Genomic DNA, 16,233 nt, shown 5'->3' on the forward strand with positions numbered 1-16,233 from the left:
ATTCATATTGACCAGGAACAAGGCAGAAGACAGCAAGCTAACACTCCTGGTAAGTGGAAAGTCCAGGAAACTAGGATGCTTTCACCATGTGAATATGGACTCCCATCCAGTGTTTAAATACAACCAATAGCAAGGAATGAATGGCATGGAAGATATGCAAGAACTGTTGTATCAAGTGTGTTGTGCTGGTTGTTAGGAGGCACCTGAGGTTAAAAAGTGTGCAGGAGAAAACTGTTTAACCCAATTGCTACCCCGGTACCCACCCCAGCTGAGATCCTGGGGATAAGTGATTGGAATATCAATGTCCGTTATTTGCCAAAGAACAGCACTAGTAAAGTCTGGTCTCTGGACCAAGACGTCAGTGCAATTCTGAAGAGGTGTTACAAAACACAGCTTCTTCAGCAAAGTACTTCCTTCAGCAAATCCATCACTGGCCATCTGAGCTTTCTCATATTGTCAACAAGGTACATGATATTCTTCACAATCTAGATGTTACTGACAGCCAGAGCTGTGAGAAACTAGACCCTAAGCCAGAGCCCCAACATATTACGGTGCCAGCAATTCCAGAAGCGATTTTCCAACCTGCCTGGCTTGGCTAGAGGCCTCAGACATGTCAAAACCCATTCTGACACTCCAACCCAGGGCACCAGTGCAAACTGCTATCAAGGACAAGAAGTAGTCGTGGTGGCTCAGTGGTTAGCACTGCTGCCTCACAGCACCAGGGACCTGGGTTTGATTCCACCCTCAGGTGACTGTCTGTGTGGAATTTGCACATTCTCCCCATGTCTGCATGGGTTCCCTCTGGGTGCTCTGGTTTCCTCCCATAGTCCAATGATGTGCAAGCTGGGTGGATTGGCTATGCTAAATTGCCTGTAGTGTTGAAGGATGTATAGATTAGGTGGGGGATGGGTGGGATGCACTGAGGGTTGGTGTGGACTTGTTGGGCCAAAGGGCCTGTTTTCACACTGTAGGGATTCTATCAAGAAACCAGTGAGGAGTAAATACAGGAGAGTGATTTTTTAAAAAAGTAGAATGTATAGCAATGTAGTGGTAATTTTGCAGATAAATTAATGGTAATGCTCAGTAAGTACAGATTTAAGAGGGAAGGCAATGGCATTGTGGTATCGTCGTTGATCGGGAATCCACAACCCCAGGCTATTGTTCTGCAGACATGGGTTTGAATCTCACCAGAGCAGATGGTGATATTTTAATTGAATACAAACCTGGAATAAAATATAACATTCCCCCACCCCCAACCACCATTGGTAACTGCTGTCGATTGTCGTTAAAGATGTCTAGTTCATTAACGCCTTTTAGGGAAGGAATCTGCCATCGTTGCCTGGTCTGTCCTCCACGTGACTCCAGACAGCAATGTTGATCGACTCTTAACTGATAGAAATAGGCAATAAGTAATGGTGTAGCCAGCATTGTTTATAATCCTTGTACAAATGAAAAAGCTGTCATAAATGTTATGTCTTTAAACAAAATACATATTCCTTATGGTATTTTGCTCCTGTAAGGGAACATTTATCTACAGTTCTACTGACTCATTTTTTTGTACCCTAACATCCACATTAAATGAAGTTTCACTGCATATCATTGTTCCTTCACTGATGTTGTATCAACACCCATGAGTCTCATTGCCAATAGCACTGTGGGTGAATCTCCACCATATAGACTGCAGTGGTTCAAGAAGGCAGTTCACTACTGCTTTCCCAAGGGCAATTAGGAAGGCAATAAATGCTACTCCAGTCAGCCACACGTACCCGAGTAAAGAATAAAAAAGGATCAGTATTGCTTAAAAAAGATACAGTTTGTAAAGCTTTTGGTCTGGTACTCATCAGGACAGATTGCAAGAAAACCAATCTAAGGAGAAAACCGATATTTATACTGCATAAGAATATAAGGATAGAATAAACATTGACACAAAAACTGAGTTTGCTGGAAAAGCTCAGCAGGCCTGGCAGCATCTGTGAAGAGAAATTAGAATTAATGTTTCGGGTCGAGTGAGAACTGAGGAAGGGTGACTGTACCTGAAACATTAACTCTGATTTCTTTCCACGGATGCTGCCAGACCTGCTGAGCTTTTCCAGCAATTTCTGCTTTTGTTTCTGATTTATAGCATCCGCAGTTCTTTTGGTTTTTATTTAGAGTAAACATTGGTTGTTCGATGAAATTGGCACTCTTGCAAATTGTCCTGATGAGTGTACGAAGAAAACGTTTGGCGAAAATGTGACTTTTTCCCCAGCAATATGCAAATACAGTATTAGTTTGAAAAATAAGTTCTTTGAAACAAGAACAGTGCAATACTCTCACTCCCCCGAATGATAAATAGTTAATACAAACTCTTTCCTTGCCATGCATGGTAATGTAGCCCTCTCAAGTGGCTTGGCCAAGCTCTATCGTCTCGGGGTTCGGGCTATTTCGCGGGGGTAAAATAAAATGCTGACAGGGGAGAGAGAAAAAAGAAGATAAACTAGTTTGTTTTCTGTTTCTTTTTGCAACAACAGATGGTAATTCTGATTCGGAAAGGCAACATGCCTGCATCTGTTTCTCTCCCAATCATTCACTTGCTGTTCAAAACGTCATGTCGGTGCGGCACACGTTTTGGGAACACAGAGTGCCGCGCCGAAGCTGGGGGGCAATTTTAACAAAGAAAAGGTTTAATTCTGCGCAGTGGGGAAATGCCTTCGGGGGTGGCTCCGCTGACGTGGAAGAAGAGTTGCAGTTTGCTGGCTGATGCAATGAACGGGAGGTTGGATCAACCTTATTCATATAAAAGGCAAACAGAGCTCCTGAAAGGGAAGGAGGGAAGCCGGTGTGTATGGGAGACTCTGTTTCTCTGTGATCTCCAGGAGAGTGAGTGCCGCCGGTGGGACACCGCAGCCAGCTGCAATATACAATTGCATTGCCATCTCTCCCACATTCAAAGAGAAGCGGGATTGACAGATGGAGGTAAACGCGGAGACCATTTATTGCACACATCAGGCGGAAAGTATTTTATGCTGCCGGACCTGGTGGAGCTTTTCCAGCAATTCCTGGTTTTGTGCAGCAGTGCTTTCGGTTTTTTATTTGGCCTTTAATTCACTGTCACTTGCAGGCATGCCCATCTTAATGCTGACCGCGTGTTTATTTTATTAACAAAACGCCGAGAGAAGGGGGAACACACGTTGCCTTGTAAAAGATCTCTTGCCTTGCAAGAGATTTAATATGACTCTTGTGAAATCATTTGTTTAGGGGGCGCACGGGTTTAGATCTTTAATCATGAAATCCTGCATTTCTCCCCATGCAAGAAGCAAAGATTTGCACCTTTTAACCCGAAAAGGAGGTCTGAGTTGATGCCGGCCCAGTTACAATATTGTTTAACACTCCCGCCCCCTCCCCCACAGCCCCTTTGCTGTACACTATGCATTGCATTCCTAACCTCTGAAGGACACCGGCTTGTGACATCTGCCAGTTGTGACAAGCTACGTGCGGCTGTGTCTCGTTCCTCTCCCCGCCACCTCCCTTCGACTCAACCCCAGCTGAAAATGTATTTAAAAATCAATGTGTTCTGCACAGTCTGTTTGAGAACCTTTGTCCCAGATTCGTTTTTTCTTAGTTCAGTCGGGGGATGGAAGATGTTCCTTTCTAGGGCAGCATTTATTGCCCATCCCTAATTGCCCCAGAGGGCAGTTGAGAGTCAGCCACATTGCTGTGGGTCTGGAGTCTCATTTGGCCAGGCCAGGTAAGGATAGCAGTTTCCTTCCCTAACGGACATTAGTGAACCAGATGGGTTTTTACAACAGTCGTTTTATGGTTATCATCAGATAATTCTACCATGGCAGGATTCAAACCCAGGTACCCAGTATATAACCTGGGTCTCTGGATTAACAGTACAGTGATAATGCCACCAAGCCAATTTCCCCCTATGACTCACATTTCCCTGAGAAATCATGGCATGGTTAACACCTTATTTTTGTCATTTTTTATTGCTGGAACACTGGACAAGCGAACGAGTGTTTGGCTGAAATCTTAGGATAAATGGCTTGTATTTATGTAGCCTCTTTCATGACCAGTGGAAATATACAGATACCTAATGGACTTGACAGGGTAGATGTGGAGATGTTGCTTCCTTTTGTGGGGAGAGTCTAGGACCATAGGGCGTCATCTTAGAATGAGGGGAGGCACATTTAAGACAGAGGTGAGGGGGAAATTCTTCTCAGAGGGTAATGAATCTGTGGAATTCTTTACCGCAGAGGGCTGTAATGGCTGAGTCATTTTGCATATTCAGGGCTGAGAGAGACTGTATTTTAATCAGTAAGGGAATTGAGGGGTACAGGGAAAAGGCAGGGAAGTGGATTTCGGGATGATCAGATCAGCTTTGATCTCATTGAATGGTGGAGCAGGCTCAATGGACTGAATGGCCTACTTCTGCTCTGGCATCTTAAGGTTTTATTAACTGTTATTCCCGTGTTTCCCACGAAGAGTGACAGTGACAAGGAGGCCATTGTGAGTGCAATTTCATCACCTTCCAATTATCTATAGTGTATGGCTGTGAGTTGTTGTGATGTGCTGCTGCCTGTCCGTGACAAAGACTGTGGATTTGTTCCCGTATAAGAGTTTGCAAAGTTGATCTGATACAATGTGATTTTGAGGTCAGTTCTGTGCTGCAGGGTTGTCAATAGTTGTACTGCACACCTTGTGTTGCCATTTGGCAAATGACAGTTTGTGGTACTTTGCTCTGAGCTATATGTAGCAATCTATTAGCCTTGCTTTGAGCAACGTCTTTCACAGTTAAAAGGTCACAAAACAAAACCCAAAGCACTTCCTGTTCTCTTTTTCTGCCTTTAGTAACCTGGTTCCCTTCAGAAGGAAGAGAGTTGAGAATCTAAAATCTGTGGTGAATCTACTGAAAGGCAGAACTCCCATTTCCATGTGTCTATCGAGATGTTCCAAAGTGCATTTTAACCAGTAAAAGTTCTTCACTATTTCAAAGGAGGTGAATAGCAATGATTGATTAGGTTTTACTGATGTTGGTCGAGGGATGAATGTTAGCACTTTGAGATGTTCCCGAGAAGAGACAAAATACCTTTCACAATTACCATGCCCCTGTTTTAATACTGTTTCAGAATCTCGCACATCCACCCAAGAGGCAGACAAAGCCTCATTTTTATGTCTGCGTGGCTCTACGTTTGTCATTGCGGTCCTGAATCATCAGTCTAAGTGATATGCTTGTAATTCTGAAAATGCACGTTGCCAACTTGGAGGCAAAACTGGTGGTACTGAGCCAACGTTCGCACTTAACTACAAAAAATGCTGCCAATAATTGATCTCCAAATGATGTTAGGAAGTACCCACAGTGACCAACAAAGAGAACATGACGATGTAGGAGCAGACCGTTCAGCCCATCGAGTCTGCTCTGCCATTCATCCACCTTGGCCAATAATCCTCAATTCCCATTTTCCTGCCTTTTTCCCATAACCCTCAATTCCAATAGGAGCAATAGTTCTGAATTCACGGGCTGGGCTAAACACACTGGAGCTTTTTTTTTTTGTCTTTTTATTCTTTCACTGATGTTTTATTGCCCAGAGGGCAGTTAATAGGCAGACACTTTGCTGTGGGTCTGGAGTCACATGTATGCCCAACCAAGCAAGCATGACAGATTTCCTTCCCTAAACGACATTAGTGAACCAAATGCATTTTTTACAACCTTTGATAATAATTGCCGTGGTCACCATCACTGAAACTAATTCCAGATTTTATTAAATCAAATTTAACCAGTTAACCTCGGATTTGAACCTGCGTCTCTGGAGTATTAGCCCAGGTCTCTGTATTACTAGTTTAGTGGTATTACTCCTACAGCACCATCTCCCCACAGCCAACAAGATTGCCATGCAACAGAGCCCAGGTAATGCCTGAATATTACCACGACAAACCAGCAAACATGCATTTAAATCTTTTCCTGTTGCCAAGAATGTCCCAGTCTGCATTAATTTGGGAGTTATCCATTTTAAAATCCACCTGCCGTTTCCTTTGATTCACTTCATTTATTGACTTGATCATAAAATGATATCCTCACTATCCCCATAAATGGTTTAATGTCATCTGCAGCCCTTATCCTTTGGTTAAACTTCGCTAAAAGGTGTCAAGAAAGTGAAGTACTTATGCCTTCCACTCATCAGGACTGGAAAACAAGAAACAGACTTGAAAAATTTTCCACCAATTTATTCAGCACGAGAAGAGGGTGCTGGTTTTATTTTTTGGGTCATCTTTGACTTGGAGGTTCAGTAAGAACAGTTAACTGTCAATCTTCAATCTCAATCCAGGAATTTGGGATACCTTTTTTCGAATTGCTTTCTTGCAATCAGTGTAAGACAGAAAGCTTTGATTTCTTGTCTCCTTTTGGACATTGTTTAAGTTCTGTATTGTCAAGCATTGATTTTATTGCATTGGTGAAATGATGAGGAAATCAGTTAGTGCCAGCAAGGACAGTAGTAAGATGCAATTTATGTGGCAACAAAGGGAAATTGTAGAAACTATTACTTAATATTTGACATGACTCATTCGTAAAACTGGATAGTTCTTACAACAGCACCTGATGACCAAAGGCGTATTCAATTCGCAGAAAGAACATAGGAAATTTTAAAACTGAATGCAACACTGAACTTGTGCAGTGAAAAGGGAACTAATTTTTTGTGGAACATTTGGAGGAATTTCACAAAGCTGTTTAGCAGGGAGTGTGTAACACCAGTTATGTGGAAAGCTTCATTGTACATATTTGGCAAATTACACTCATCAACTGGCTACTTGTAAAACAATCCAAAAAACTAAAACCACTCGTTGCATATTTGTCCTTCAACACTGTGACATTCAGTCCCTTAAATATATATCCAATTTTATAGAATCTGCTCCTGCAATTTTATTAGCTTGGCAGTTGTCTTCCAGCTATTGCCCCTGATAAATGGCTGTGATTGGTGTTGTGGTATGTCTCATAGTTAGCATGTCTGTGTACCTTTAAGTGACATGCTTGTGACATTATCACTGAATCACAGCATGTGACCTGGAGGCATAAAGATCTGAGACTCCTTCTTACCTCAGATCACTTGATGCACGAAACTCTACTGGAATCTTATTGCTCTTAATCACGCAACTTACTAGTGTAAATTATCCCAGGCACTTATGTGCCCGACGAATGTATTGTTGTATATAATAGTTACTTGTGATATATATGTCTATTGGTTCTTCAACACAATGACATCCACACCCAGTTTCTTAACTTATGAGAGATTACATAAGCATCACTGTATTGGATAAAACAGCCTGTTGGAGGCAAACCCAAAACAGTTGGAAAAATGTCTATGTTTTAGAACATGGAACACCATTTAAAATCTTGGCTGGTTTTGAGATTTCTTCAATCCTGCAGCTTCATGGTCAATACAGCGTTCTGGTCTCCTGGGCGCATGGGTCATGTAGATACAGGACAGAACACTGCAGCATTTTTCTCTAATTGAATTTTAGTGACTAGATTACCAGGGTCATATGCGTTTGTGTGCTTAACACAATTTTCTTGTAGACGGATATAATTTCCTGTGCTTTCTGCTCTTGAGTTCTGACTAGCATCTGAGAGCAAAATCTTTCCTTATTGTGGGTGCACTCATTTAGGTTCCAATCAGCAATGAGTTTAGTAACTGGGACAAAGGAAAACAAAAGTTGTTCGCAACTTGCATCTAATAATGTTGGTCTGATTTACATTAGTAACATCATGAGGTTATGATGGTACTGGACCAGCTACCCTGAGGTGGAGGGTAGGTTTTCACTTGTTGGTTAATTGGCAGAGTTGATTCCTCCCAAGAACAGTGCTATGCTCAGTTGAGCCTGAGGAAGATTGTACTGGCCTTGAAGGGGTTAGAACTCAGTCACTGGAATCAGTCTAGTGCTAAATTCTGAGGGTAGAATTGTGGAGACTAGGCTTATATTCCCTTGAGTTTAGAAAATGACGGACTGCTCTAATTGAGGTGTTTAACACTATGAAAGGGTTTGATAGGGCAGATAGAGTGAAGCTGTTTCCTCTGATCTCGGAGTTCAGAACAGGGGAACACAATATTAAAGTTGGAGCCAGGCCATTTGGGAACGCTGAGGAGGGGAGATCTGGAAGTTCTTTCTCCAAAAAGTTAAATCAGTTGAAAATTTCAAAACTGAGGCTGCTAGACTTTTTTCTGGATAGGGCAATGTGAGGACATTAAAGGAACCAAGGCAGGTAAATGAAGTTGAGATATAAATTAGCCTTGACTATTTAATTAGTGGAGCAGATGGTAGAGGTTTAATGGCTCCATGTTCTGTTATGGAACCTGGACGATTTCAATCCAGTTTGTAATGAGTGAAAATGGGAATTACAAGACCATAAGACATAGGAGAAGTAGACCATTCAGCCCATCAGGGTCTGCTCATGAGATCCTGGCTGATCTGATCACCCTTAAGCCCACTTTTCTGCCGTTTTCCCCATAGGAAATCCCTTCTGATTAAAAATCTTCCTTTCTGAGACTTGAAACTACTTAGTCAGCGAACCTCTACAAGCCGCTGCGGTAAAGAATTCCACAAATTCATATCCCTTTGAGAGAATAAATACTATCTCTTGTCTTTCTTAAATGGGTGACCCCTGACTCTGAAACGATGCTGTCTGGTCATAGATGCGCCCACAAGGGGAAATAACTTCTCTGCATCTACCCTGGCATGTTCCCTCAGAATCTTACATGTTGAAATAAGGTGGCTGTTCTTTTTCTAAATTCCAATGAGTACAGGCCCAATCTACTCAACCTCTCCTCATAAGACAATCCTTCGGTACCTGGGATCAGCTTAGTGAACCTTTGCTGGACTGCCTTCAATTCTAGTATATCTGTCCTTAGATAAAGGGACCAAACCTGTTTCCAGTATTTCACTTATGGTAAGAGACTGAATAGGATGGGAGTTGTGGAGCCTGAGGGGTGACCAGGTTTACAAAATCATGAGGGGTACAGATAGGGTGAATGGCCAAGGTCTTTTTCCTGGCGTAGTGGAGTCTAAAACTAGAGGGCATAGGATCAAGGTGAGGGGAAAGATTTAAAAGAGACTTAAGGGGCAACTTTTTCACACAGAGGGTGGTGCTTGTATAGAATGAGCTGCCAGAGGAGGTGTTCGATGCTGGTACAATTATAATGTTTAGAAGACATCTGGATGGATGCATGAATAGGAAGGGTTTAGAGGGATGTGGGCCAAATGCTGGCAAATGGGACTAGATTATTTTAGGGTATCCGGTCGGCATGGACAAGTTGAGCCAAATGGTCTGTTTTCGTTCTGTACATCTATGACTCTATGACTGTAACTGGTGCTTTAAATGTGTTTAAATGTGACCTTCCTATTTTTAAACTCCACTCCCTTTTGAAATAAAGGCCAACATTCCATTTGCCTTCCCTGTTACATGCTGAGCGTGTTTGGTAGCTTTTTATAATTATACACAAGGACTCCCAAATCCCTCTGTGCTCTATATCTCTGCTTTTAAATAATATTCAAATCCACTGTTTCCTTACAAAGTGCATAACCTCACATTTTCCCACATCATGTTCCAACTGCCAAGATCATTTCTGACTCACTTAAACCATCTAAATCCCTTTGCATATTCTCTGAACTTGCCTTTGCACCTACTTTGCTCAAGGGTTTGTAGAGCCTTGTCTCCTGCATATGTTAGCACCCTGGTGCTGAAGATTAAAATAACTCCCTATGAAAATCTTACATGGGTACTTTGGCTTTCAGTCTATGTTGCTGTTTACTTTTCCTCATACCCTCTTCAAGCTCATATTGTTCATGAGACAACTGTGACTCAGGTGGTAGCACCTTTGTCGCTGAGACACATGGTCCTGGGTTCAGGTTCTACTCCAGGTTTGAGTACATCACAACCAAGCTTTGATGCTCCATTACAATACTGAGGTGTTGCAGGTGCCAGAGATATTGAACAAAATAAAATCACATTTGTTAATGTTGGTGGAAAACAAAAGCTGTAGTTACAAAGACCAGAATTGGATGAGTACAGATATGTTAGAAGGTTTTCGGGCTTTGAGAAGCCTATAAAGACAGGGAAGACAAAAGTCTTGGAGGAACTTGCAAATAAAAATGGTGTAGTGATTGGTTGGCCAAATGACATTGCCTACGTGGATCTCATAAATACAAGTTCCCTAATTCAGACCGTTAACCTGTTCCAATCAGGGAGTCCTGGCTGACAGATATAAACAGGAGTCTCTTGGATTCTCCTCGCTCTAGGAACTGGCTCTGACCAACTGGTACTGTGCACGTGTATGTAAAGGGTGACTTGGTGATGGGATACTGTGGAGTTATTTCAGAAGGGAATTCAAAAATAACTTGGTATTGCTTGACTGGGAGCCATCGGGTCTGAAAGCATTAGGCTGAGAGCTACAGGGGACCTATGTAAGCAGAGTATTGCATGAGCTGTAGCCTCTGGAAGGTAAAAATATAGGACACTGACCAGGTGGGTATTGCTATAACCAATTCCAATGGCAGCAAATTGATGAGAGCCTCAGCAGGCAGTGAGTTGGAGCCACAGTGAAGTCGGGCATCGATGTGGGCTGAAGCTCATGTTGACGTTGCCGAAGACATTAATGTCCGAATCAGCTTCAGGCATTTGTAACGGAGAGGGAGCACAGCGATGCCTAAAGGGTGCACTTTGTAGCAGAGACTGAAAACAATGGCTTTGACTTTCATCTTGTTTAACTGGAGGAAGTCTCTGCTCGAGTACCAGATGTCGGCTGGGCAGCCTGATCGTTTCAATGATGTGGTAGACCTGGGAGAGGAGGTGGTGAGCTCAAGCTGCTTGTTGTCAGTGCACTTATGAAAACTAACATTGCATTTTTTTTGGAACATGTCAGCACGGGGCACCATGTTGATGGGAAATAGGAGGGGTTCGAAGATCAATCGTTGGGGGACACCAGGGTGGGAGCAGGATGAGAAGAGAATTATTCTGCCTGCGTTAGATACATAGGAATAAAATCAGAAGTGGGGCAGTCTCATTCAGCTGGCCAGTAGTGGAGAAACGTTTGAGGAGGATGGTGTGTTCGATTGTGTCGTAAAAACATGGAATATGGGAGCAGGAGTAGGCCATTCAGCCCTTTGAGCCTGCTCATCAGGAATATCCTTCTTGCTTTTACTCTGTCTAGTCCTAATAGAATTCTGTTGGTATGTGAGATCCCCTCATTTTTCTAGGGTGTACCAAGTTCCAGAAGGATAAGTGGGGAAAGGTTACCTCAGTCACAATGATATCAGATGCTATTTGTGACCCAGATATAAACAGATTCGGGAGAGCAGCAGGAATGGGAAGCTAATTGAGAGGATTCCGACGTGGAATTCCAGGAAGGAGTGTCACTGATTTGGGAGGCAATAATTTGCTGAAGGGATTTGGAAAGGAGAAAGAGTTTGGCCGTGAGGAGGTAGTTTGCAAGGAAGTTGGGTTTTTGTGAGGAGAGAGCTGATGATGGCAGCATGGCTTTGTATCTCCAGCTGACATGCCTTCCTCCAATTGCATTTGGTATTTACTCTTTCATCTCTTTTGTAAAACATTTGTGTTTTTTGTGGAATGAAAAATGCAAAAAGTAATGCCAAAACAGAAAACATAATGATAATAATACAAATCCCAGAATCAGTCAAGAGAAATAAGATGATAGGAACAGGAGTAGACCACACATTTCCCTTGGTTTTTTTTGTCTTCCGAAACATATCAATTTGTGCCTTGAAGTTGCTCAATGACCGTGCTTCCACAACCCTCTGGGATACAGAATTCCAAAGAATCAACACCCTCTGAGTGAAGATGTTCTCTGTTGCTTAGGTCCTATTGGTCTACCCCTGATTCTGAGATCATGTGCCCCCTGGTTTTAGACTCACTTACTAGTTATCCTGTCATTTGTACGTGCGTGTGAACATGTGTTTAAGTGTGTATGCATGTTTTTGTATGTTTGTATTTTTGTCTAACTGTGTGTACGTATTCGTGCTTGTGTGTGTGTGTGTGTGTGTAATCCTTGAGTAACTGAAACCTCAAATTCCGAAGGGCTAACACATTCAGAGGGTGTAATGCAATACTACTGTTTGGAAGGAAGCAATGCCTTATAATGTCTGAAACAGAAAGCCGGAGCTGCTCATTGTTGTCCCCAAGGAATCACTTCCATTCTTCCACAATTGATAACTGGAATTAATATCTTTGTTTCTAAGATCCTTTGCTATTCTGCCTTGTCCCTGTCTGCACTTGGCTGCGACATAAATACTTACTCTTTTGTAATTCAAGAAGGACTATGGAGCAGGGGATGCTGCTGTACAAAGCGGAAAGCAGCTTCTCTTTGTAATAAATGCTCTCTCACTTACAGCGCACTCTGACTGTCCAGCATTCTTTGTAAAGTGATTGAATCAGGGGACGGTGGGGATGGGGGAGGGAGCTCAGATGTGCAGGGCAGTGGAGTAATGGTTTATTTCAGCAAAGCCCAGTGATGCTCAGCACGTTCACCAGAGAAAACACGTTGCCTCCCCACTTCACCACTGTCCCCAACAAGAGCCGAACTGAGCCCCTCCAAATATTGTGTTACACTAGGATGGGCTGAGGCAGGAGAGTGTTCTTTGTGATGAATAAATGCATAGCCCCTAGATATAAAGACAGCTGGAGCAAACCTCCAAGGTCAGTGCATTACTCTACCAAATGATACATTTAGAGGTTTGATGTGTCTGCATTAATATTTGGGGTTCTGCCTCATTTCTTAGAATCCCTACAGTGTGGAAGCAGGCTGTTTGGTTCTTGAGTCCACTCCAAACAGCAACCCACACCCTACTCCCAGGGTCACCAGACCCAAAACGTTAACTCTGTTTTTTCCTTCACAGATGCTGCCAGACCTGCTGAGCTTTTCCAGCAACTTTATTTTTGTTCCACACCCTACTCTATCCTGTAACCCTGCAGTTCCCATGGCTAATCCACCTAGTCTGCACATCCCTGGACACTATGGGCAATTTAGCATGGCCAGTCCACCTTAACCTGCACATCTTTGGACTGTGGGAGGAAACCAGAGCACCTGGAGGAAACCCACGCAGACACGGGGAGAATGTGAAAACTCCACACAGACAGTCGCCCGAGGGTGGAATCAAACCCGGGTGCTGTGAGGCAGCAGTGCTAACCACTGAGCCACCATGCTGCCCCCTTTATTATTTCTGTCAACTGGAATTATTTCAATGTATTTCTATACAGGTACATTGTTAAATGACATTCAAACTCTCTGTAATTGCTATATTGGACAGGGTATTGGTTTACTCTTGTTGCAAAATGCCTATGGGTTCATGTATTTAAGTCTCAAACTAAATGTTAGTGCCTTTTACTGGGTGCATGCTGCCTACTCCAAAGGTGCTTATTGATTGACATTAACTGTAATGGTATTTGGGCTCCAGTATGTCATTCCATATTCCTCAATAATTCCCAGTCAGGAGTTGTGGGTGTGGAAGGGAGTGTGGAACAATTTCTGGAGATTTATGCAATGGATTTCACAAGTGCAAATGCTGCAGAATTGTTTCCTTTCAAAGCCGAAATGCAATTTTTTTCTTTGGTTGAAGCTGGACAAGGTTCTATACAGTTACCATTTTATCTTTCTTCCCCTTAGAGCGGTAAGCGTGGAATTGATGGGAGCTCCCCACAGTCTGTTACTAAGGCATTTAAGGTATGTTCCTGAATCCAGAATACACTGCATGTATGTGGGTCAGTGTTGTGTGTGAAAGATACCTTAAAATGTATTTCACATGCTTTTGACATTGTGGAATAGGAGAATGTATGTGACATAAGAATTGTAGTGATAGTACAGGCTTAATAGGCAGTAAAAATTAGGTCATTCATTGGATTTTTTTTTGTATAGAACTAGTGTGCAAGGGTTTGGGACAAAAACAGGAGAATGGCTTTAGCAATGATGTCTGTTTGAAGGGCAAGTACAGTCATGGTGGGTCGAATGGCCTCCCGCTCTGCAGCAGTTCTGTTAAAAAAAGCTATCTCGTGGTGTAACTTTGGCTCAACAGTACTCTCTATGCAGGATGTTGGGGATCTGCATTAGCACGCTTGCCTTCATTGCTCAGACCTTTCAATATAGGAGTTGGGACGTCATGTTGAGATTGTATAGGACGTTGGTGAGGCTTCCTCTGGAGTACTGTGTGCAGTTTTTTGGTTGCCCTGTTATAGGAAGTATATTAAAGTGGAGAGGGTTCAGAAAAAATTTACCACGATGTTGCTGGACTGGAGGGTTTGAACTATAAGGAGAGGCTGGAAAGACTGGGACTTCTTTCAGTAGAACGTAGGAAGTTGAGAGGTGCCAGAGAAATCATTTTACTCGAGGGTTTTTCTTGAGATTTGTTGAGGTTTGCCAATTGACTTCCAGTGGCAGCTTCTTCATCCTGACTAACTTCTTCATTAGATGAGATGCAGTCTTGTAATAATGTTGACATGTGGAGTAATTGGACACATAATCAGAATTAGAAAAACTGATCAACATTCTCAATTATTATTGACAGAAAACCCCCATTAAACTTAAAGTTTTTAAAACTATAGCACGCAGGGAAAGCTTAAATTTCCTAGACACCACAGTATTTAAACTGAAACAAGATAACAGCTGTGAGTTAATAATTTTTTTCAATAACTAACACAGACTTCATAAAATGCAAGTTAATTTGCAGGGAATCTGACCCTGATGTGACAACGTGTTTACCAAAGCTTGCTGGGAGCCAAGAATTCTTTTGTTGGCTGGCTTCCCCTAGGTTCCCTCCCTCTCCTTTTTCGCCGTCATTCCCCCTTCACACCCGTGCCCTTTTCTAGTTGCCCACTGGTTTCCTTTGTTGGCACATTCTCAGTTCTTTCAGCCTTGTTTAGCCGATACACTCCCCAACCAGCCTTGCCCCTCTCTCTCTCTCACACACACACACCACCCACAAACATGTATTCCACACACGTACACTTCACGCATTAACACACGTGCATTCCACACAAACACAATACCACAAAGCCAAACACATGTACTCCTGCACGTGCGTACACAGACACACACGCACACGCTTGTACACGCACACGCTCACACAATCAACACAGTACCCTCACCTCTTGGTCTTGCCCAGTGGAATTAACCCAACATAATTTGTTATTGTTTGTTAAAATTCTGACCAGTACTAGGTGCTTCTGGTTGCATCAAAAGGTGGTCCTGTGCAGTGGTAGAACTAGAGGTTACTGAAGACAAAAATCAGATTCCAGTTCAACATTGCTCATTTTCAACAACTGCCCAAAAAACAGCTCATCTGTGAGTTAGAGATAGTAAGAACTGCCGATGCTGGAGTCAGAGATGAGTGTGGAGCTGGAGGAACACAGCAGGCAGGGCAGCATCACAGCAGCAGGAAAGCCGGTCTGTGTGTGTGTCTGTGTGATGGGCAAGGTTGGTTGGGGAGTGTATCAGCGAAACAAGGCTGAGAGAACTGAGAATTTCTGAAGAAGGGTACCAACCCGAAACATCAACTTTCCTGCTCCTCTGCTGCCTGGCCTGCTGTGTTCCTCCAGCTCCACATTGTGTTATCTCTTCTGTGAGTTACTCTCTCTACATCTGGGAGCTGTTATTAAGTAAAGTGTTTTGTTTTACTGCCTACATGACTTGTATTGTGTTGAGAAATACGAAACATTTGGTTCAAAATTCAAATAATCTGTTTTGAAAGTTGAATTCAATGCCAAAAATGAGGTTTTGTCACTGAACTTAATGTGCTCTTTGAAGCTTACAGAACAGCAGACTCGGAAGGATGTACAATTAACAGGTATTTTCATAATCATGAATAAAGACAAGCCCACTGGTGAAACTATATTTGTCCTCGAGCATGTATTCCCAGAAATTTGAAATTAAAGTAAAACACCATCCCTATTGTATGGCAACAGACTATTAGGCCCATCGAAGACACATGGACCCTCTGAAGAGCATCTCACCCAGACCCACCCCATTCCTGTAACCCTGCATTTCCTGTTGCTAATACACCTAGCCTGCACACCCCTGGACCCTATGGGCAATTTAGCACAGCCAATCCACCTAGTCCACTTATCTTTCAACTGTGGGAGGAAACCCACGCAGACACAGGAAGAATGTGCAAACTCCACACAGACTGTTGTCCAAGGGTGGGATTGAACCCAGGTCCCTGGTGCTGTGAAACAGCAGTGATAACCACTGAGCC

At 42.9% G+C, this 16,233-nt stretch overlaps 1 protein-coding gene across 1 annotated transcript in view; it reads left to right on the plus strand.

Moving 5' to 3' along the window:
* Positions 1 to 2,789: 2,789 nt before the first annotated feature.
* Positions 2,790 to 16,233, plus strand: part of bcat1 (branched chain amino-acid transaminase 1, cytosolic) — a 66,635-nt gene continuing 53,191 nt past the window's right edge. The window contains exons 1-2 of the mRNA XM_020527066.2: positions 2,790 to 2,955; positions 13,653 to 13,709. Coding sequence (XP_020382655.2) covers positions 2,950 to 2,955; positions 13,653 to 13,709 — 63 coding nt within the window. The 5' untranslated portion in view covers positions 2,790 to 2,949. The remainder of the gene's footprint in view (positions 2,956 to 13,652; positions 13,710 to 16,233) is intronic.

Source organism: Rhincodon typus, chromosome 22 (genome assembly GCF_021869965.1).
Source record: "Rhincodon typus isolate 14 chromosome 22, sRhiTyp1.1, whole genome shotgun sequence".
Classification (NCBI taxonomy): domain Eukaryota; kingdom Metazoa; phylum Chordata; class Chondrichthyes; order Orectolobiformes; family Rhincodontidae; genus Rhincodon; species Rhincodon typus.